Raw genomic sequence first — 24,190 nt, forward strand, 5'->3', positions numbered from 1 at the left:
AATGAATAATAATCCAAGGTGTGTGTATGTATATACTACATCTTCTGTATCCATTTGCCTATTGGTGGGCAGTTAGGTAGCTTCCATATCTTGGCTATTGTAAGTAATGCTACAAAGAACCCTGGAGTTCATATAACTTTTCAAATCAGTGCCTTTGTTTTCTTTGGGTAAATACATAGAAGCAAAATGGTTGGATCATATGGCAGTTCTATTTTTAGTATTTTGAGGAATCTCTGTACTGTTTTCCACAGCTGTACCAATGGCAAGCCCACTAGTATTGCACAAGGGTTTCAGTTTTCCTCTTGTACATAGGGATGGGGAGAGACAGCGGCACCTGCCTAACGTGGTGACTTTGATGAGACTGTTCGCCCATGCATGTGAGATGTTTAGCACAGAGCTAGGCACACAGTAGGACATGTGCGTACACGTCAAGTATTAAAGCTTTGCTTGAGAAAGATTTAGCCAGCAAAATGTATTGGAGTGGAGAAGCTGAAGAGGGGGACACATAAAGATGCTACATGGCACAGTTCAAAGAAGAAGACTTGAATGGGGTAGCAGAGGAGGAACAGGGAGGGTGGCGGGGGTGGGGCTCACCGGGCTTCACCATGGAGTGATTTCCATTTAGGTGGGTGGTGACGTCTTTTACCAGTTCATTCACTCCATGAACAGCCACTGATCTCCAACTGCATTGAAGAACCTAGCAATGTGTGGGGAGGTGGAGGAATACTTCAGAATTACAAAACTGCTCCTCCAAAGCAATTCTATTTCTTATTTTAGATGTATTCTGTCTCTGTACATTACTTGATGCTCAGAGGCCAGATTTCGGTGAGTTTGAGGTAAATCCACAGGGCACCAGGCTGGAGATGATAATAGATAAGTTGAGACTGACTTTTGGAAGTGAAATGACGACAGAATGGAGATTTGGAAGCGATTTACCTGGAACAGTTGGGCCAGACGAGCTCCATGATGGAGACAGTGTAGGAAGCAGGGAAAAGAGGGCTGGAGAGACCTGTCAAGGATGGCGCTAAACTGCTTTATCTCTTCCCCACAGAGAGCACACACTAAAAACCGAATTTCTGAAGAGACCTGTTTCTCGAAGAACAGTGCTTCTGACTTGATGTTTGCAAGCAAGTTATCCACAGAAGTTCTAACCTATGAAATTTCATACACTGATCCCTTCAAAATACCTCTAGCTTTTTAAGGTTCCATTTTGTTTAGCTGATTTTACTTTAGAGAAATTATGTGATCACTCAGTTCTTCCTTTGCTTCTTCCTCCGTGTCTCACCCTCCCCTTCATTTCTTTCCTTATTTTCTTCCCCCTTTCACCCTTTTCCTCATGTATTCCTTGTCCCTCCCTCCCCTCTCCTCTTTTCAGTCGTTCTCTCTCCAAGCCCCCTGCCCACCCCCATCCCTCCCATAGTGATTGAGTCAGGAAGGAGGCAAGCATCTACACTTACCAGTTCATTTTCCTGCACCGGGGCTGTGGCTTCAAACCGATAGAGAAACTGTTTGGGAGAAAGAGACCTCCGAGGACTTGAGGACTCGACACTTATCAAACCACATCAGCATCTGGGCAGCGGCAGCGACTTCCTGTTTATACAGCTCTCCTCCTCCAGGGAGGCTCAGCTGAGCCTGGCCAGCTGTGGCCTGGGCAAGCCGCCTAGCGCAGAAGCCCAGCAGCCCACCAGTTGGTGTCGGGCCCAGGAGCACTGGAAACCCACTGTGTCCACACCTGCGGCCTAGTGCTCCGCACACTTGAACGTTCTCAGTTTCTCAACACCCTCCGTCTCCTCCCGTATCCTCAGCCTCTCTCCATCAGGTGCATGGTGGGGAGGGTGAACTCCTCACGAACCAGGCTGGGGCATCTCCTCCTGCCGCCATTTCCCTGTAGTACAGCCCATCCACAGCTGGCAAGGCTGCCTGGGCTTCTCCTGGGCCTTCTGGCCTGGAGCCAGGACCAGGCTCTAAACTGGAAGGCACCTGGGAAATCATTATTCATCCTCACATATTTATTAAATCCCTACTATGGTCTCTGCGAGAAGGAAATGGCAGCCCACTCCAGTATTCTTGCCTGGAAAATCCCATGGACTGAGGAGCCTGGTAGGCTACAGTCCATGGGGTCGCAAAGAGCTGGATACGACTGAGTGACTTCACTTTCACTTTTTCACTTTTTCATGGTCTCTGCAGGGTTCTAGGGTCCTGGTGATGGATGGAAATAGACAAGGTTCTCTGCTTTTATGGGGCTTCCTAGGTGGTTCAGTGGTACAGAATCCACCTGCTAATGCAGGTGACGTGGGTTTGATCCCTGGATTAGGAAGATCCCCTGGAGGAGGAAATGGCAACCTGCTTCTGTATTCTTGCCTGGGAGATCCCATGGACAGAGAAGTCTGGCAGGCTATAGTCCATGGGGTCACAGAAGAATCAGACATAATGTAGTGATTGAGCACAAGCCCAAGCTCTGCCTTTACACACTTACATTCACAGAAAGATGATGAGGGAGAAAATGTCAAATGATAAATGGGGTGGGATGCAGAGGCAAGACTGAGGAGGAGAGGGTGGTCTGCTTGGGGGATCCGAAGAGGCCCAGAGATGGAGGAATTTCTTTAAGTGTGGGAAGCAGGGACAGTGTGGGAAGATATAGGGACCAAGCAAGGGGACCCTCTGTGCAAACATCCTGGTCCTGAAAATGGAGCAAGGGGGGCTTGGTCGAGGGACAGGAAGTGGTGGGGAGAATGGATCACAGGAAACAGGTGACAGGGTGTTTTTTGATGAGCACGGGAAGGTAACCAAAGGCTGAGCTTCTTGGGCCTGTGGGTTCTAGAGAGATGCTTGAATTTTATTATTATAATAGCACAGAAAAAAAAATTGAAGTATTTTACTCCTGGAGAAGGATGTGAATAATTTTCATTTTAAAGATCAATTTGGCAGCTGCAAGCCTTTGGGTACCCAGTGGAGGGTCTGGTCCCATAGGGGACACACTGGCAGACACATGTTCTATAACTGGAGCTGGTAACTGCATACTGGACACCAGGAACTAAGGCCCAAGCCACAAAGATGCTACACCTGTGATCTCCATGATTCTCTTGCAGACCTGGGCTATAGATGAGCAGAGGGAGAGTGGCCAGGGCGGGACTGCAGTAAGAGTGTGGCACAGTCCATGGAGACCAACAGTCCTTCCCATGCCTCCCTGAAAGCCTCCGTTGCTAGCCTTTTCTCCCAGTCCATGAAGCTGGACAAGGAACTGGTTTTGCTCTTTCAGACCTGGAGACATATAGCTTCAGAGTGACTCCTACCTTCACATAATATGGCCCCCTGATGAACAGCATCAAACACTTTGTGCTTTTTATGCAAAGGTGTGGATGGGCCGTCTGACTGTGGCAGAGTGGTTGGATGGTCAGGAAGGACGGGGTGCCTTTATAGGGGAATTGTCCCATGTCCTCTTGCAGGCACTAAATTTGAATCCTATTTAGGAAAAGATTCTTACTGAAGAGCAAACATTTGAGATGGCGGGCCCAACACTGCAGTGAGTCAATTGCAAAGCCCTCAGTGACTGACAGCAAGATGCTTGTCCCAACCAACCACCCAGGCTGGCGGCCGGAGTCCTAGGAAACTGGTTGGAGGGAAGTTTTCTTCCTCAGACACCAGGTGGTAACACACCTGTGCATGAAGTGACCTTCTAATGATTGCAGACCTTCTGCCAACTAGGAGGAGGGCTTGCTATCCCAAAGCAGAGCCAGTTGGGCCACAGGTAATTTGGGACCCACAACTCAGAAAGGACAGACTAGGGGTTGAAGACCTTGAAGGAGCTCAGGCCAGACTGGGACCAAAATTACCTTGTTTCTATACATGTCTTATAGAAAACTAGAAGCAGGTAGCTCATTGCCCACCTTACTGTACTCACAATTGCTAAGTTATGAATACATTTATAGTAATTATATGAGAATTATCTCTGTGTTTTGAGGACGTGCTGGGTGTTCACTGTGCTAAATGTTGAAAATATATTATCTCAGTTATCCCCACAGAGAACTGACAAGGTTCTGCCAATGACAAGGTTGTTTTTCAGAGAGGTTAAGTGACTTCTCTGAGATCACACAGACCTGGACTGGACCCCAGGTCTGCCTAGCCCCAAAGAGATCTATAGCCTCTGAATTCGATGCAGACCATGAAATAAGTGTAGAATGAAGTTATAATACTCTGTTTCCAGAGTGTGAATTGAGTCATTACTGGCAAATCCTTTTGCACCATCATAATTTGCTGAATTAAAATCTTCCCCTGGGTATCGCATGCATAGATGCAGGGACCTGGGTCAGCTCTGTGTCCCCTTGGGGATGAAAACCTGGGCCCAGAGTGAGCCAGGTCAGGGAGCAGTTCCCTGCCCCTGCAGCATGCTGAATGCTGCCTTTCCTGATTCTTCTCTTTGCTGTTCACTTTTACTGTAGAAGTAACACCGGCTTGTTATAAGAAATGCAATCATGGGAAAAAATAATCTGAAAATATGAAAGTGAGTGTAGCAGTTATGGTACCAGCAGAGAAGAGACGGCACACTCCAGTTAGCGTCAGCTCAGAAGAGTTTATTAAAGGAACTAGTTACAAAAGTGCCGGCAGGACACAGAGTCACCTCCCCGGAAGCGGGGAGGGAGGGAGCAGTCAGTCACCAGATACAAAGTCAGGGAGTGACCCTGGACAGAGGGTCAGAGTTCCAAACTTCCATCAGCAGAAGCAGGAGCGGGGCAGGGGCAGGGGGTGTGCGTGGAATGACTTGGCTCAAAGTTCCAGGGAATCAACATCCCGTCGTCCTCAGCTCCCGCTGGTGATGCCGACAGTAGTGCTGGCCAGGTTGGTTCCCAGGGCAGAGGTCAGGCCCGAGAGAGTGGGACTGGGTCTGGAAGGTGACAGAAGATATTCCAAACAGTTCCCCCGAAATCCCATCCTATAAAGTAACCTCTGTTGGCAATGGAGTCTGTGAAGACCATTTTAGAAATGAGTCCTCAAGACATTCATAGAACCTGGATTGTTCCTCCCGCATCTCGCTTAGCCCTTAAGCTCTGCAGGGCACTGGGTGAGTGAGGAACAATCTGCCTTATACACTCCGAGAATCCTGCTAATAGAGTGAGAGCCACAGAAATTAATGAAGAGTAAGAGAAGCAGCCACACGGAGGCTGGTGGTCCATGGTGACAGGCTGACATGTGGAGGAGGAGGATGTCCAGGGCTTAAGGCAGCAAATGGGCAGGGCACCTGCTTCAGTGAGACTCCTGGACTGGCCCTGCCTCCGCCTCCTGACACCCCTTCCATCTCCACGTGCACTGATATCTTCATGTGCAGCCTGGAAACAGGTGTAACAAGCCTGGGGATCCCAGGGGCTGCGGGATTCTGTTAGAGAGTCTGATTTAGCTTTCAAACAATCCCTGCAGCTTTGTCTTTTCTCCAAAGCTAAGTATCCCAAGTCTAGAGTCCAGTTTCACTGTTGTCCTGTGTCCTGGGCCTGCAGCATCACAGCTCCTGGAACCCGTTAGAGATGCACCTGTTAGGTGCCACCCAGGCCTGCTGAGTCAGAAGCTCTGCGCTGCAGCCAAAAAACGTGTCCTAAGAAGCCCTCTGCTCACCTCTCAAACTCGAGCACCTCTGGTCTGGAGCAGCGATTTCCCCACCGTGAGGGTCCCCACAGAGCAAAACATACTGCCACGGGGACCCCACCCCCAGTCTCTGATTTTGTTGGCCACAGTCTGGGAACCCAGACTGAGCCCCTCGCCTGGACCTTCCCCCGTGAGGCCTCTGTTGTCTCTAGACTTCCCAGCTCTTTGCATTCCTATATTACTTTTACTAAATCCTCCTCTTGGATTTGCCTTCTAGCTGTCTCTATTTTTTTTTTTTCCATCTAATCACTGAAAATGAGTTAGGGTGATAATCTTCTTTCCAAACATTTACTGAGACAAAAAAAAAAAAAAAAGTGCCTCAACAAGATAGATTATTGTGAGCAAAGCCTCTGTCTGGGGATTTTGCACAAGTATGTTAAAAATAGTACGTTCCATTTTTCCTAATGCTTCAATCTATAGCCTTGGGGACTTACTGTGTTCCATATGAAACCTGCCAAATGAATTTTTTTAAATAAAATGAATACTATGGCTTATGTTAATATAGTAACATGCATTGCAAATGTAACCACATGAAAGTGTTTAGAGAAATATTAACTTGGCACATTATTCAAATTATGTCAAATTGACCAAAGCAAAGCCCTCAGGGCATGTGAGCAACAGCAAAAAAAAAAAGTACTGCTTTGTAAATAGTTAACAGGTGACAGACAGTTTTGCTGCCTTCCTTCTTGGGATAGTAGATCAGGCTTTGGCCAAAGAGCAGATAAACAAACATGGACTTGGCTGCATGATGGGAGATGTCTAAAACTTCCAGAGAGACAAGAATGAAGAATAGCAGCTCCCCTCAGAGGGTGTCCTAGCAGGGACAGCTGGGGGGTGGTGTGGAGGAGAAAGTCTGGTGGAGCTGGCAAGCAGAGGGAGGACAGACCCCAGAAACAGATACAGATAGGTGAACATGGGAGTGAAGATGTGCAGAGATCTGTGAGTTGTGAGGGAAACTGGGTGGAGCAGAAATGGTTCTCAGGAAGGCCTCTTGGTGGAGGGGTCAGTGCAGTTCAGTTCGGACCCTCAGTCGTGCCCGACTATTGTTGACCCCATGAACTGCAGTACGCCAGACCTCCCTACACATCACCAACTCCCAGAGCTTGCTCAAACTCATGTCCATCAGGTTGATGATGCCATCCAACCATCTCATCCCCTGTTGTCCTTTTCTCCTCCTGCCTGCTGTCTTTCCCAGCATGAGGGTCTTTTCCAATGAGTCAGTTCTTTGCATCAGGTGGCCGAAGTATTGGAGCTTCAGCTTCAGCATCAGTCCTTCCAATGAATATTCAGAATTGATTTCCTTTAGGATGAACTGGTTGGATCTCCTTGCAGTCCAAGAGACTCTCAAGAGTCTTTTCCAACACCATAGCTCAAAAGCATCAATTCTTCGGCACTCAGCTTTCTTTACAGTCCAACTCTCACATCCATACATGACTACTGGAAAAACCATAGCCTTGACGAGACGGACCTTTGCTGGCAAAGTAATGTCTCTGCTTTTTAATATGCTATCTAGGTTGGTCATAACTTTCCTTCCAAGGAGCAACTGTCTTTTAGTGTCATGGCTGCAGTCACCGTCTGCAGTGATTTGGAGCCCAAGAAAATAAAGTCTTTCACTGTTTCCATTATTGTTTCCCCATCTATTTGCCATGAAGTGATGGGACCAAACGCCATGATCTTAGTGTGGAGTTGGTTTTTTTTTTAACTAATTAATTTATTTTAATTGGGGGCTGATTATTTTACAATATTGTTGTGGTTTTTGCCATACATTGACATGAATCAGCCATAGGTGTACATGTGTCCCCCCTGTCCTGAATCCCTCTCCCTCCTCCCTTCCCATCTCATCCCTCTAGGTTGTTCCAGTGTACCAGCTTTGAGTGCCCTGTTTCATGGTTTGAACTTGTACTGGTCATCTATCTCACATATGATAAAATACAAGTTTCAATGCTATTCTCTCAAATCATCCCACCCTTGCCTTCCCCTACAGAGTCCAAAAGTCTGTTTCTGACATCTGTGTCTCTTCTGTTGCCTTGCATATAAAGTCGTCGTTACCATCTTTCTAAATTCCATATATATGCATTAATATACTGTATTGGTGTTTTTCTTTCTGATTTACTTCTCTCTGCATAATAGGCTTCAGTTTCATCTACCTCATTAGAACTGACTCAAATGTGTTCTTTTTAATGGCTGAGTAATATTCCATTGTGAATATGTACCACAGCTTTCTTAACCATTCATCTGCTGATGGACATCTAGGTTGTTTCTATGTCCTGGCTATTGTAAACAGTGCTGTGATGAACATTGGGGTGCATGTGTCTCTTTCAATTCTGGTTTCCTCAGTGTGTATGCCCAGCAGTGGGATTGCTGGGTTGTATGGCAGTTCTATTTCCAGTTTTTTACGGAATCTCCACACTGTTCTCCATAGTGGCTGTACTAGTTTGCATTCCCACCAGCAGTGTAAGAGGGTCCCCTTAGCTCCACACCCTCTCCAGCATTTATTGCTCGTAGACTTTTTGATGGCAGCCATTCTGACCAGCATGAGATGGTACCTCATTGTGGTTTTGATTTGCATTTCTCTGATAATGAGTGATGTTGAGCATCTCTTCATGTGTTTGTTAGTCATCTGTACCACTTCTTTGGAGAAATGTCTGTTTAGTTCTTTGGCCCATTTTTTGATTGGGTTTTTTATGTTTCTGGTATTGAGCTGCATGAGCTGCTTGTATATTTTGAAGATTAATTCTTTTGTCAGTTGTTTTGTTTGCTATTATTTTCTCCCACTCTGAAGGCTGTCTTTTCACCTTGCTTATAGTTTACTTTGCTGTGCAAAAGCTTTTAAGTTTAATTAGGTCTCATTTGTTTACTTTTGCTTTTATTTCCATTACTCTGGGTCATTAGAGGATCATTAGAAGATCTTGCTATGATTTATGTCAGAGAGTGTTCTGCCTATGTTTTCCTCTAGGAGTTTTATAGTTTATGGTCTTACATTTATATCTTTAACTCATTTTGAGTTTATTTTTGTGTATGGTGTTAGAAAGTGTTATAGTTTCATTCTTTTACAGGTGGTTGACCAGTTTTCCCAGCATGAATGTGGAGTTTTTAAGTCAGCTTTTTCTCTCACCTTTATCAAGAGGCTCTTTAGTTCCTCTTTACTTTATGCCTTAAGGATGATGTTGCCTACCTATCTGAGGTTATTGATATTTTTTCCTGGAAATCTTGATTCCAGCTTGTGCTTCATCCAGCCTGGCATTTGCATGATGTACTCTGCATATAAGTTAAATAAACAGGGTGACAATATAGAGCCTTGACGCACTCCTTTCCCAATTTGGAACCAGTACGTTGTTCCATGTCCAGTTCTAACTGTTGCTTCTTGACCTGCATACAGATTTCTCAGGAGGCAGGTCAGGTGGTCTGGTATTCCTATCTCTTTAAGAATTTTCCACGGTTTGTTGTGATCCACCCAGTCAAAGGCTTTAGCATAGTCAATGAAGCAGAAGTAGATGTTTTTCTAGAATTCTCTTGCTTTTTCTATGATCCAATGGATGTTGGCAATTTTACTGAGCCACATCAGTTCAGTTCAGTTCAGTCACTCAGTCATGTCCAACTCTTTGCGACCCCATGAATCACAGCACGCCAGGCCTCCCTGTCCATCACCAACTCCCAGAGCTTACTCAAACCCATGTCCATCGAATCGGTGATGCCATCCAACCATCTCATCCTCTGTCGTCCCCTTGTCCTCCTGCCCCCAATCCCTCCAAGCATCAGGGTCTTTTCCAATGAGCACATAGAGAACCCCAAAGCAAGGTGAAGCTGGTCTTTCTGCTCCAGCATCTAACATTTTCCTACCTTTGAGCTACTTTTCATTCTTCTGTAAGGAAAGACAGTTGAATCCAAGACCCAAAAATGTTCAAGACCATTGCAAAGGTTATCCTCACATTGTTTAAAACTAAATGTTTTTAATATTACTTTATAAATCATGTTTTTCTTCCATCCATTTCAATTTTTGTTTGTTTTTTCTCTTCAGGTTCATCTTAAATCGCTGCATATCTTTTCTTACTATGAATGACCTCCTTGGCCCACGTCCAGGGAGTCAGGAAGGCTCTTTGTTTCTCTTTCTGGATGGGAAATACAAAGTTCTGAGAACCTGCCTTCCCTTGTCCTAAGCATTAGGGACATACCCAAAGAGTCACAGAGCAGGCCAGATCTTCTCCCAAAGTCTGGCCCTGACTCATCCAGGTTGGATTTGGCTGGGTCCCTGAGATATGATTTCTCATAAGTGTCTTTAGTTCCTGCCACAATTCCAAGCCCAAACCTGCCAAAGATGCCTTTTTCTGTTTTGTTTTGTTTCAGTTTGATGCTGAATTGTGTGAGCATGTGAGAAAAAAACAATGGGATAGGTGCATTTCACTGCTGGAAACTTTACACCTTGTTCCACTTCTATCTGATTCTTATAAAAAAGCCCACAGTGTGTGTTGGGAGAAGAGGAGATTCAAGTCATTTTCAAGTTGCCTTGGACATCCTGCTAAGCAACCCCTGAGTGGGGACCAGGTTGTGCGGTGGGGGGTTTAGGTTGAGGGAACCAGGCAGAGGGCTCTATCTGTCTTATTTTATTTGAGAAACTTATTTTAAAAGTTAAAAAAAAAATCTTTTGTGCAGGAGGCCATCTGGCTGCACTTAAAGTGATCTACCTGTCTTTGTTACACTGGCATGAGGTGGTGCCAGGGCCCCCTGGCAGGACAGCTGATGAAATGAAATTGCTGAGGCTGGAACAATTGGGGTGAAGGATGAACACTGGAAATTTGAACCCCCAAGAACACGTATTTCAAACTGGAGATCTGTGGTTTGTGATCTCTCAGCAAAATTAAGAAATGGTGAAATCCAGATGAAAAAGTTTTCAGTTCACAGATAAAGGAGCAAATATGCTTTTCAAACCACACCCTCATCAGCAGCCTTATAATCAGATGTGCCCCGTGTGTGCTGAGATGTCACAGGGAGCTCCTAGGTCCAACCCAGACCACGATTGTCCCAACCCTTCCGGAGGTGCAAGTCAGGGAGCTGCAGCCAGTGGCAATTACATAACCTCAGGTGTTTTTGTTTAAATATTCTGTTCAACAAATAGTTAAAATTTTGCGCAATGAGTGAGTGGTGGCCCCAAGATGGAGATTGAGGAGTTGGAAATTTCCATGAAACTGGGCAGCTGCTGGTGACTCTTGGTGATGAACCCAGGGGAACAGGGGCCAAAGCCCCTGTGATTAGGAAATCTTGGAGGAGAGCTGAGCTAGGAGCTGGGGTCCCTGAGGATGGGTCTGAGACTGCAGACAGAGGCAGCATGGAGATGAGGAAGGGAGAAAGGAAGCAATGGGCTGAGCCCAGGGTGGGTGGGCTGTGGGCCTGTGTACCCTAAGGCCAAGGACAGAGCCTGAACATATGAATCTGGAACAATTCCTGAACCGGGGCTGCATGAGAACGTCCTGCCCTGGGTACTTCAAACAGCCCAGCAGGAGCACACTGGAGACAGGACTGAGGAAAAAGCTGAAGTAGGGGGGCTTCAACCCTTTATCCCAGCCTGGTCTTCTGCAAAGGAGCAACCTCACACAGACAGCCAAGAGACAAATATCACTAAGAGTGCCTGGCACTTCACTAAAACACAGGTTTGATTACAAATGGAGGACATAGGAGACATCGCTGAAAAATCAAAGAGCCTCATGATGGTGGTTTTGAGGGGCAAAACTAGGCAAGTGAAACCCTACTCAGCACTGCAGTCTCTGGAACCTGACATATTGAGCTGCAGAACCCCAACACGAGCCTGCCCACCCCTACCATGCAGATATGGGACAGATCTGGTCCTCCTCTGCTATTGATCCTGAGTATCCCTTCCTCCTGGGTATGTCAGGTCAAATGAGGTCCCTGATCTAGAGCAGCCAGCCCTGAGTCTGGCACTTAATCAGCATATGGATAACATTAGCTAGCATCCATTTTGTCCTCATTATTGATATTCCTGTTATTCTTTATCAGTCTCTGTCCTGGCTTTTGGAGGATGAAATGGCAATGCACTCCAGTATTCTTGCCTGGAGAATCACATGGACAGAGGAGCCTGGAGGGTTATAGTCCATGGGGTCACCAAGATTCGGACACAACTGAGCGACTAAACAGCAGTAGTCCTGGCTCCCTCCATGCCAACTGCTCAGGGCAAGGTCTAACTCTTCATTTTTCCAACACAAGAATGCAAGTCATTGACCCACGCTCCTGAGCCCATGGCTACACATGGCTGAGTGGGGGCATGTCAGTGCAGGAGACACTTCTGCATACCTCACGTGTGCAGGCCCTGTGAGAGTCATAGCGCCCAGCCCAGTGGATGGTGAAGGAGTGTCTAGTGACTTTTAGGTCAAAGTGACTCCCTCCTGTCACCACAGCCCCTCCCCATCCCAACACCTCCCTTCCATCCCTCCATGGCTGATGGTTACTTCTGAGACACATAGGATGAAGGACTAACTGGTGACACAGATGTGCAATAAAACATGTAGAGACTCAAGGTTCTGCTACTTTTACACACACGGCTTAGGAAAGTGCTGAACTATTTTTCTCATATGCAAAAGAGTAGCATCATCTCCCTTGCAGTGACTGTCTGTTAGTGTGTACTGTGTGTTGGGCACGAGGAAGGATGCAATGAATGCTAGGTCTGTACCCTTCCCTGCACTAAGGTGCCAGCCCTGCCCACCTCCAGGGCCATCCAGGGCAGTCCCTTCACCCTACTCTGTGAGTTCCAGATGAGGAACCACGGACAAGGAGATTGGGGCTCGGGGCGGTACACAGGCTTCCCTAGGTCCCCAGTGTGGTCTGTGGCACGTGGGCACTCACTACGGTTCCAGTGGTTCTTCAAAATTCTGTGCATTCTGATCTCTCCTCTTCCTAGGCCAGCTGCCGTATCTTGAACTTGGCCTCTGGGGAGAAAGAGGAGCCCAACGCTGGGCCAGGGAGCCACATGCCCCAAAAAGCAGCTCTGCTTTGGGTGAACAGAGATGAAGGCCAGGGGAGGACATGGGACAGGGACCTGAGTCTTGTTCAGCTTTTCTGAAGAGAGAGGAGGAGACAGAGGAGAAAAGGGCTGGGAGAAGCAGGGGTGAGCTTAGCAGAGTTCACAAACTCATTCATGCTTTGATAATTTATCATTCAAGCTAGGACATTTTGAGAGAGAAAGGATACTGTTAGTGATTTTGTTGGGACAACAGGCAGACACTGGGACTGTTTGGGCATATCCAGGTGTACTGTGACTCCATTTTTAAGAACTTTGAAAGGGCATCTTTATAGCATCACTGATGTCCTTGATTGTCCAGGTGATATTCCCTTTGATTTCCCTCTTTGGGAATCTTTGAGTTCAGGCTCTCTCCTTTCTGGGCCCCAGACCCCAGGTTCTTGCTCCTTGTGTCTTCCCGAGTGCAGACCAGGCTTTCGGAGGTCAGCTGGGGGCTACATGAGCCCCACCCTTTTGGAACTGGACTCCCCGGAAAGGTTTAATGACAGGATCTAGCTCCTGTCCTCCCTCCACTTGAGAACATGGGCTGGGAAAGTACCTGTGGGTTAGAACTGATTTGGTTATAAAAAAGCCTACAACTCTTTAAGAAAGGAAAAAGAGTAGTCATTTGATGCACACTGTTATTGTCAATGTATTCTGATTTTAGAAACATAAGGGTTTTTTTTGTTTTTTTTTTTTAAATTCTTTAAATCAAAGGAGTCTCCTATTATCCTCTGACTTCTTCCTTTGTACTCAGGGAGGGTGAGACCCATTAACCACTGGGGTTTATGTACACAGGACCAGTAATTATACTTGTGACCATCTACAAGAAAAATTGCATTTGACATTGTGAAACACACACAAACACACATACATGCAAATTGTTCTTCCCTTTAGTAAGTGTGATGTATGCCTGCCTGTGTTTTCCAATTTATCTTTTTTTTCTACTTGATACTATTTCATTTTTAAAAATTGCTGTTTCTGATAGGCTGTACTGACATTACACCCAGAGTTTGCCCAGCATTTCTTCCAAATGGTTTCTCATTTGAGATCTGAAAATATCCCAGAGTCATACAGGGCAGAACTGGATCTGAAGCCCAGCAGCCTCTGCCCACCGCCTCTTGCCTGGGGCTCCTCTCTGCAGATGGCAAGGACGACTTGTCTGGAGTCAAACAGCCCAGGATCAGATCAGGCCTCCCCGAGTCCCACCTCTGAGACACAAAGGCTCCATGCCCGTGCTGGACCCTGGTTCCTTGTCCATCAAGCGTGAGAGGGCTGGTCTCTTGAGGGACTGTTGAAAGGACAAGAAGATTGTGTCTAGAAAGTACTGTCAGGGCCCTGGTAGGCGCAGGCTGCCCTGCAAACATCAGCAGGATGGAAAGCGCCTGAACAAGGTGCTTGTTTGTTCTCGCTGGGAACTCTGTCCTGCCCACGTAAGGAAACACGCGGTGAATACATTAGCCTCCAGTTCCCCCTTGGCCTTCTGAGCAGGTGAACTATCAGTGGAAGAACTGGAAAGAGCTGGTCTCTCGCAGGCCTTGTTCCCAGGTGCTAAGGCCCCAGCATGGCTCTGGAGGTTCCCACAGCAGCTGGAAGGACGGTCACCTTCCCCAAAGCTCAGGAATGCCCAGAATGGTTGTTTCCTCACAGCCCTACAAGCCCCCATGACCCAGGCTGATGTTCCCACGTTCAGGAAAATGCCTAAGAAGAGGCCAGGACAAGGTGAGATCCCCATGGCTGCATCTGGGGCCTTCTAGACTGACCAAGCCTGGTCCCTCCTTCCTCTGGGGGACTTCCACAGCTGCAGTGCAGGGCTTGGCTGGGCTCAGGGGGGCTGAACACTGGATGCCAACCTTCCCGAGCCCTCGGCCACTGGCCTCACCTCCTCCACAGAGGGTCGGCCATCCTGCCTAGATCTGGCTGCCAGCATCTGTCTTGAGGCCAAGCCAGCAGCACCCAGCTGCTGCCAGGAAAGGCTTTGGGATCCGTATAGGTGAGTCAGGGGATCCCAGCGGTCATGGAGCTCAGACCTCCTCCAGTCTGTCACTCACTAGTGTCCATCTGTGGAAGGACACAGCTTCATTTCCCTGGAGCTGATCCCTGATTGTCCTTTTCTGTTCAGTATTTCTGGAATCACACTCTTCTAAGGGCCTGGCTGTATCCTAAGGTGTGACCAGCCATCCACTGCCTATGATGAAGCACCAGCAGCAGAGGTCCCATCCCCGGGGACCCACACTGACTGTGACACATGGAAGGCCTGCTGGTCCCTACAATGGGGAGGATGGAGGGACCTCTGGGGAGGGGGTGACTCGTGAGCCTGGACTCACAAGGAATGAACCACTATAGTTGGTCATGCGGTAGAGATTCCGGGGGAAGGAAGACTCTAGAGAAGAGACAATGTGTGTGAGCACTCATATACAGACATTAGAGTGAGATAAATTTGGGTCCAAATCACGACTTACCAGTGAGGCCTCGGGTGCACAAATGAATGCACAGTCTTGTGAGCATTGTTGTCTTTATTTTAGACATGAGCAAAGAAAGGGTCCAATGTGTTAGCATCTTGATTTATCAGGCAGTCATTCTAAACATTTTTCTTGAGTACCTTCTATGGACCAGCCACAAAGAATAAATAGTGAGTGAAAGAGGCCAGGCCCCTCTCTTCCTGTGTGGTGGTATTAATCCTCTCCTTCGGGGATGCGGTCAGCAAGGAAGTGAACAGGGAAGGTGGTGGGGACAAGCAGGATAAGGTGGCCAAGGCACATGCAGGTGAGGGGCCGCTCGCTATACAGGGTCGGGGGTCTGCAAAGCCATTTCTGACAAGGTGATGGCAATCAGAGATGGAAGGAAAGGAGGGGTAAACCATATGATTTCTAGGCAGAGGCCACTGAGTGCAAAAGTCCTCTACAGGGGCAGCCCTGGCCTATTCAAAGGCAAAAAGCCCAGTGTGGCTGGAGTATAGACGGGTGAGTTCAGAGACGTAACAGGGGCCGCAGGTATAAACCTCTGGCCACTGGAGGATCTGGGTAAGGGTGACACGGCAGGGCATGATGATCAGCCACTTTGGTTGCTGTGAGAGCAAGCAGCAGGACACGACGGTGAGCCAGCTAGGGGCCTGGTGTACTGGGTTCAGATAGATGGCTGTGGCTTGGATCGAAATGGGAGCATGAGGGGTGTTTGGGCTTTGGATGTATTTTGAAGGTAACTAATTGGGTTTGTTGATGGTTTAGCTGAGGGTTGTGAAATAATACAATAAATCAAAGATAACTAAAAGATTTTGGCCTGAGCCATGGGAAGACACAGAGTTGTTATTTGCATAAATGAGGATGGCAGGTAGGGGGAAAGTGGGAATTGGGAATTTCGTTTTGCATATGGTGCATTTCAGAGGAGGAGGTGGGAGTCTGGGAGAGAGATCCCTGGATTCCTTAGCCCTGGGCAGAATAAGTTTCCATTTCTAACTCACAGCAGGATACCACATGGGCTCACAATGGCAGTCCTCGGGGGTCAGTAGATCATCCCCTCCCTAGAGAGGTAGAGAAATAATCTACCTCTCTCAAGTCTTAGCTTCACCAGCACTGCTTTTAGGGAATCCTTGATGGTGCTCTAAGTTTCCATGATCCCTGGATGCACTCTGACATACACTTATCATGCTTTATGAAAATGCTCACTTCATTGCAAGTCATTCCCCGCCCCCACCCCTGACTGTAGGTTCTGTGAAGTCAGGGGACAAGCCGGCTTGCTCCCCACAGTATTCATACCACCTAGTAATGACCCTGACATGGCAGTTGTTGGCTGGCTAAATGAGCGCCATCAGTTGTGTAAAACATGGTAGGCCATGGACTTTTTTTTTCAATGCAACATCATTCTGAAGAGTCAATATCTTTCTGCGAAATGAACCCAGGGGTTAGGTTGTGGGTCCCTCCCTGGTGGTGGAGCATTCCGGGCCAGCACTGCACAGGCCCCAAGGCACCTACAAGACCGAGCTAAAAGGCTTTTCCCCATCAGTTGGCTAAGAGGGAGAAACTCAACTTTTAAGATCACTTTCAACTCCAGCTGGTATCCAAGCTTTGGCCAGAGTCTAAGCAGAGGCAGGCAGGGTCTCATCCCAACTCTGTAGACCCCAGGGAGCACCAGGGTGAGAGAGGGAGCAGGACGGCTTCCATGCACACCAGCCCAGCCTGATCCACGCAAGTGTGGGTGATGATAAGCTCCAGAGTTATGTGGGGAGGCTGAGACTCAGGCAAGGGTCTCAAATCACAGAGTGAGCAGAGAGAAGACCAGGATTCAAGAACTGGCCTGTCCCAGGACCCCACGGTGCCACTTGACATGGCCTCAAATCCTTCCTACTTCCTCCAGCCCATCTGCAGCTTGGTAACCGTATCACAGTCACTCTATAAATGACCGGGATGTACTGAGCACAGGAGTGACACAGTCACATGTGGGCCCACGGGCGAGAGAGTCTGGAGGACAGAACACTCTGGACTCAGGCATTCGGGGGCCTTTGTGCTGACTTCTCCTTTCCAGCATGATTGAGAGAAGGTAGTGGAAAGTGTGGAAGGCTGACCGACCTCTGTGTGGACAGAACCCAGTATCTGGCATCTATCAGGGGCCCTGAAGCAGGACAGAAAATAAGAAAGTGCTGGGTGTTTGGCCCTGCCATCTGGGACAGAGGCTCTGTTGCCTTCTACTAAGCCTGAGAAGTAGTAAGCCTGAGAAGTATCCCTCCCCATCGCTGATAGGCACTCAAGCCCTTACACAAAACTATCCCTTTGGGAGTAGAGGGCTGACTGGCCTTAAAGAAGGGCTTCTAACAAAACCAAGGGCATTCAGGGAAGAGGGCGTGCCTCTCCCCCTGCTAAGGATGCTCAACTAAAGGATGAAAGTCTGCCCCCCAATTCTTGTCTACGATGAGTGTTATTACTATGGCTTGTTTTCCACCAACTGTCGCAGCAGTGTGTGTTGGGTTTGAGGAAGAAAAACCAGGTCTGGAGAGCTCCACATGGTAAAACTAATTTCAAACCGTTGGCTGCTACATTTGAGTACATGTCTTTATTAGGAAAATTATAAGTGCATATACATCTTTTCATTGATATGATTTCAAAGTAGAAATTGTTGTTTCTCAAAAGGAGTTGTTACTTGTTTTTAAAAAAAAAAAAAAGCACACTGCATACAGGAAGCTGCCTTCTCCGGGACCATTTTCACATTTTGTGGGAGATGCCATTTAAACAATACAAAATACAGTATTTATCACATTTAACACTGAACCCATCACTGCTCAGAGACTGAGAGTCCAGCGAGGTTGCAGGATTACAATCTATGGGATTTTTCACCTTGGCAATGTCAGTGGTCTCCTTAGGGGACATGAAGGTTTTTCTAAGGGATATTTCCAAGGGATGGGAAATTTCCCAGCGAAGATGCATAGAGGGATCAGGACCCCACAATTCTCATCCAGCTCCAAAAGGGTGTACCACCTGGGAAAGGTGATAAACTCCCAGTGAGAGATCTCATAGTGATTACACCAGGCAGCAGTCAGAAAAGGAAGGTCAGACTGGATCCAGTGACAAGGCTTAAGTTCTCTGGACTTCACACAGGGGGACTACAACCTTTTGTTACTCAGGCCCTCTCCTCAAAGCTGGCCCTCCTTTCTCTGGAGGACCGGCAGATATGCAGAGGGCCCCTCCTGAGCCTCGCTGGGGTCTTAGCACCTGGCCAGAGTGGGGCAAAGAACAGTGCGAACAACACAAGGCACAGATTCAGATTCCAACACGCAGCACATCTGTGAGCTCAGTCCCCCCAGTCTTCCCTGCCCGGGTCCTGATGCAAAGGCTGGTGGTGGAGGACCACCCTGGAGGTTACACGGAGCACAAGGGAAGGTCAGAGAGGGGCAGCACTGGACCAGGAGGAACAGCTGGGTACTCCCTAATCAAAGTGATGCACAGGATTTGTATTTTGAAAGCAAAAGGGGATCAAGAGAGTCTTTTCCTGTGCAAATGGACTATTTAAATGCATATTTGCTTTAGCTGGGCAGTCTCCACTTAGGAGCACTGCAAGGAGAGGAATTGTCACACAAATCATTTTCCAGGCAGTTTCTCCTCTTATCTATTTTCCCCCCAATAGGGGAGAAACAAAAATCATTCTTTATTTAACTGCAGTCAAGATTTATTTAGGGCATATTAATTTTCTAAGAGAAAGAGATTTAATGGTTCTGGTTCATGGGTTCCAGGGGAAGATGCTTCTAAATTTTCCATGAGATTTTAAAAATATCTTGAATTACTTAGAAAATGATTCTCCCACTGACAATTCGATCATTTCATGTATAATTCAGGAGCCCTGTAGTGACAGGTTAATTTCAGAAGAGGGTTTTGAAACCAGTTCTGTATACCTTGTAACTAATAAAGGCCCCTCCATACTCTTTTTTTTATCAGTATAACAAAGCTGGTTTGACGATATGAATTTTTGTTTGGTTGATGGATTGGCCATATACCGTGAAGATCTAATTTAAAGGAATATTTATGGAAATGCCTAACACATGTTACTGATAACTCAAAGATTATTAAATCTGAGAACACCTACAATTCAAGATTATTTTACAACTATGTACTTTCTGCATGTTATTTACAGTTCCTGTCAATTGATACATTTCCTGGTTTGTCCTTTTTTTTTCTACTTTCTTAACTTAAAAAACTTTATTGGGAACTTTAACCAGAGTATTAGTGAGACCAAATGAAAAGCAAAACAAGCAAAAACCTTTCAAGTGCCTACCTTTCCAGAAAGTGAGATTTTTAAACTGTTTAATGCAACCATACAAACTGCTCTCAGTAAAGGGAAACACTCTAAATGTCAGGATTTGTAAGCTACTTTCCTAACCAGCCCATCGTTTTCTAAGAGGAATGCCCTGCTGGACATCCTGTAAGCACAAAATGACTGTGGCGGCAGAGAAGGTCCAGGGGCCACTGTGCAAGGTAAAAGATGACAGAATCATCAAATGGTGGAAAAGGTGAGTTTAGATTTTAATTGGGAAGGAATCTTCATGTTCAGCTTTGATTATTTTATGGGTCGGGCTTTCAAAACCAAAAAAAGTTGAAAAAAAGGTTTTTTGTTATTCCCCAAACAGTGCTGACACCACAGTGAGAAAATTCTCAGTAGTTCTGAGATATCAACAATTATAGAAGCCTTGAGGGTCTACATCCTCGGAGGTCCATACTGCTGCAAATTGAGTTCCCTTGGGCTCTGCTGATACCACCAGGGGTTCGTGATCATGGGGAAATCAAGGTTTCACCCAAACGGATCACAGCCCTAATCAGAAACCTGGTCAAAGGCCCCAAGGGGCACCTCTTCACTCTCAGCCTTTGCATACGAGGAACTGACAGCGCATGCACCAAGGACATTGGCTTTGAACAAAAACACAGGATTGGACGCTGGACAGTATTTCAAACAAGACATAGATGTGCACAGTGATTCCAGGACCAGGTAACACAAGACATTTTGGGTTGCTTCTTGGTGCCCAGTTTAAAGTAAAGCTTTGGTCTTGAGAGAGTCCTTTTCCGGGGTCACGGAGACAGTCTTGGATACACATGACGATGGATGAGAGAGAGAATGATGAGAAGGACGTGATGGGATGTAGAAGAGAGCTCGGGATGAAGGGTGCATCTCACCCTACCCTGGTCTCACACTCCTGCCTGCTCAGCTCAGGGAAGCCCTGCAGTGCTCACCAAAAAGGCCCACCCCTGCTCTCACCCCAGAGAAGGGTGAGCCTCCTGCCTGGCCCCCTAGAACCTACCTCCTCCACCACTCGCACAGGGCAGCCTTCACTAGAATCTGCCCAGGCTGGCTGGCGCGGACCCCTCCTGGAGGCTCTCCACCCTGGACATGGTGATGTGGGCAAGTCTCCCTCCTTCTGGGGTTCTGGGGTTCCCGCCTGCACAGCTCAGGAACCTCCGGCCAGATAAGGGGTTCCGTGGGAAAGATACAACAAAGCAGGTAATAGAATGGTCTTAATCTAAGTTCCTATCTGTTACCAGTGACATTGGATAATCAAACTAAATGAGAAATAAACACCATATATTCTGCTACATAATCAAATGGTGAAGTAAGGCAAACTGCGAGACAAGGCCCTCGGAAATGCACTCAGCCCCGCCTGGGTGCAGGGGGTGGCCACAAGCCCTTCCTAACACTGGTTTCAGACCCGGGCTCCTACTGTAAGGTTTCCTCAGGCGTCTGACCCAACCTGCGCCTCTCACATCTTGAACCTCCTGTTAACAAGAACAGAGGGAGACACCATTAAGGCGGGTTCCCGCAGTGGCGGGGCAGCACGCTTGAGACGCGAGACCCGCTCCAGCCGGGGACCGCCCCCCACTCTTGATTTCCCAATCGCTGCGGGGCTTCTCCCTTCCGAGACCCTGAGCGAGGAGACTGAAGTGAGAGAGACAGATGGAAGAGGCGAGGGACGGATGGAAGGCGGGAAGCGAAAAGGGCAGGAGGGCAGAGCAAGCACAGTGCGGAAGGACGAACGAGGGCATGGCACAGCGGTCACACGACAGGACGAGGCGCGATGCCTTAGCCCAGCTTAGGCATCAGCCCGGGTCACACAGCGCCCCGCCCCAGGACCTCTGGGCTGGCGCGGCGCGTTGGTCCTGGAGCGCGGAGCTCCAGCCGCTGGGCAGCGCTGGGACTGCGCATGCGCACCTGGTGGCAAACGCCTGAGCGCCGCCTAAAGTTTCAACCCACAATGGAATGGAGGTCCGGCTCTTCGGCTCTTCCACGGCGACCCTGTCTTCAGTGGGGCTGGGGCTGTGCCCGCTGGTCAGATACAGTGTGGCCCCAGGGCCAGTGGGGTAATCTAAGGGCAGACAGAGGCTTGCCTATGTGTCTTAATGGGGGAGGGAGGGCAACTCTCTGAGTCCCCACAGCTTGCGCTGACCCGGGGCTAGGTGGCTGGTGCTGTCTTCCCGAGCACTGCAGAAAGCAGTTTGCCACCTCAGGGAAGCAACAGCTTGACCCACAGCTGCCACAGGCCAAACAGCTCTCCCAGAACAGACCTGTCACCCTCTTTGGCACAAAGATATCCTGTTCCTGAGGTGTGAAGAAGGGAGCATGGAGGCACGTGTCTGGCCCACTTTTTTGTAACAGTAGTGCTACCCTGGCCGAGGTCTCGCAGACCACTGCTGCTGGTTTCCACAGAAAGGACCGCAACCCTAGACAGTCCAGCAACCAGCCAGAGGCCTTCAGAGGCACCGAGGGCCCGACGAGGTAGATGGGCAACCCACACACTCGGAAGTAGGCCTACCATTACCCCCCTCCCCTGCAAGAGGGGTACAGGCTGGGGGAGTTAGCCAGATACAAGGGATGCAGTGGGAAGTAAAAAGTCCTTGGCCACAGTGCCCTAGGAGGTACACTCCTCCAATGGGGAAAAGTAATGACTGTAATTCCTATGCCGTAAAACAAGAGGAGGACACAGTGCTCTGTGACCCAGGTGACAGGCAAGGACTCTGAGTTTCTTTGCTTGAAATCCATGTGCTCCATCCTTCAACCATGTCATCTTTCTGGATCTGTGTACTGAAATTATGATCAGGGGTCTGGGGAGCAGGGTGCCTGTGTGACCATGTGTGATGGGGGATAGGGAAAATAGTATATATATTCACGGTTTCCCTTTTCAAAGTATCACTGAAATCAGTCTCTCTCTCCCCTGGGATCCCCCCTCCTCCCAGTCCAAATTAGAGACTTGGGAAGAAATCTCAGCCATAAATCTGTGTGTGTATATGTGTTGGATTGGGGGCTGGTGAATGAGGACTGAGACAGCTGTGTCCCGGAACCTAATCACTCAAGGTCATGCAGAAGCGGGGGAGGGGACATGGTAGGAGTCCCCAGAGCTACAGGCGCTTCACACAACTCCTCTGCATCAGGGACTCCGGACCCGTTGAAAGAATCTACAAAGTGAATTAACTGCCCTGCAAAGAGGCTCCCTGAGAAGCATTTCCACAGCTGCTCTCTGGAAATGCAGAGCTGCCAGCCATTTTCCCCACATAGTCTGAAGAAACCCACCTGAGCTTGGAGGTAAAGCCACTCACACGGTCCCAGGCCCAGGGGAAAAGTCCTGTCTCCCATGGCAGAGTGGTGGAGGACCAGGCAACAGGCACTTGGGGCAAGGTTTCAGTTATCACCTGCAAATGTCATGACCACAGCCAGCTCTACTCCACAAAGGCAGGGATGCCCCAGGCAGGGGGCCAAACGAGAGGGTATAAGGTACATGCCTCTCGCTGGCTGTCTTCAGACACCCCTGCTGGACTAGCAGACTGCTCTGTGCAGAGTTCAGGTGGCCACACGCTGCCCTCAGACAGGAATGCAAATTGTAAGAGTGTGGAGCTGTGTCAGCTCTGCGCGATCCTGACCATGGGCCTTCCGAGAGAGGGAGTGGAGGGCTAGGTGGGAGGCTTATCAGCCCAGGGTGATGCTGGAGAGAGATGCCAGGTCACTCTAGATGGAGCCCTGAACCATTCTAGAGTCCGCTGTTCTAGATGGAGTCCTGAGCACACGGGCTCTGCATCACAGACCCCAACCCCCATCTCTGCAGAACTACTTTCTTCTTAACTTAGCAGACCAGGAAGGACCCTGAAAAGCACATAAATACAGGAGCCAGTGTGGCCACAGAGGCGGCAAAGCACTGCTCCCCCATGGAAGTCTGAGAGCCTGCCCCAGGAGGCAGGGGGGCTCTGCCCTGGAGGAGGCTGAGAGCAAATTTACAAAGCGCCGGGAGCAGAGTGCACTGCGGTCCATCTCGAAGTGGCAGATAACTAGTTTTTCCTTTTCTGAGCAGCCTTTCTCTTCTTCTGTCGCTTCTTTTTTCCTATCTTTTCTTTTTTCCCCACTTTTTCTTCTCTGCTCCCCCTTAGATAGAATTAGTAGAACCATTAATAATGTTGAAATAAACAGCAGTACATGTCAGTCTGTGCAATATTTAAAACTGGCCCGTGTATTTGTTTAACCCTGTCTTTAGTCTCAGGCCTGGAGGCTCCTGGGCAAAGTACTGTCTGTCAGTATTTCATTAAAATAAATCAGACATTTCCCCCAATTCCAAAAAAATATTACACGGGCTTCCAGAACACCGATACTTGTGAACTGGTTATAGCCATGATCCATTGGCCAGCTTGACCCCAGTTCCCCCTATTGCCTGAGGCTTCCAACAGGGACCAGGACTTGATATCTGTAAGGGTGGGAAGGCAGGCCCAGGGCCAGACTGTGTCACCCTAACCTGCTCTCCTAGAGCTTCTTTACATCTCAATGCAGAGCTGAACTCCCTGCTTTATCTTAAACATCTCTGCATTTCAAATAGAATAAAGGAGGCTGGAGGACCAAGGTTTGGATGACCATCCAAGAGAAAAAGAAGGCAGCCCGACCCCACCTTCTTTCTGGATGCCCGTGGACACCCCTGGAAATGACTGGGATTGTTCTGGAGAGCAAGGGAGAGAGCTGGTTAGCAGGATTTTATTAGAGCAACTTTATTAGAGCAATTGGCTCTTGACTGTCATATTAACATGATTCAAGCTGAATGGTATT

The 24,190-nt window shown here is 48.2% G+C and overlaps 1 protein-coding gene across 4 annotated transcripts in view; it reads right to left on the bottom strand.

Annotated features, from left to right (window-relative positions):
• Positions 1-4,550: 4,550 nt before the first annotated feature.
• The window catches only part of CXCL12 (C-X-C motif chemokine ligand 12), a 28,171-nt gene continuing 8,531 nt past the window's right edge, over positions 4,551-24,190 (bottom strand). The window contains exon 4 of one of the 4 annotated variants that reach the window (XM_043476284.1): positions 4,551-4,882. In XM_043476284.1, coding sequence (XP_043332219.1) covers positions 4,798-4,882 — 85 coding nt within the window. In that variant the 3' untranslated portion in view covers positions 4,551-4,797. The other 3 variants (XM_043476286.1, XM_043476287.1, XM_043476283.1) reach the window with 3 other exon arrangements.

This window comes from Cervus canadensis, chromosome 8 (genome assembly GCF_019320065.1).
Source record: "Cervus canadensis isolate Bull #8, Minnesota chromosome 8, ASM1932006v1, whole genome shotgun sequence".
In the NCBI taxonomy this organism is placed as follows: domain Eukaryota; kingdom Metazoa; phylum Chordata; class Mammalia; order Artiodactyla; family Cervidae; genus Cervus; species Cervus canadensis.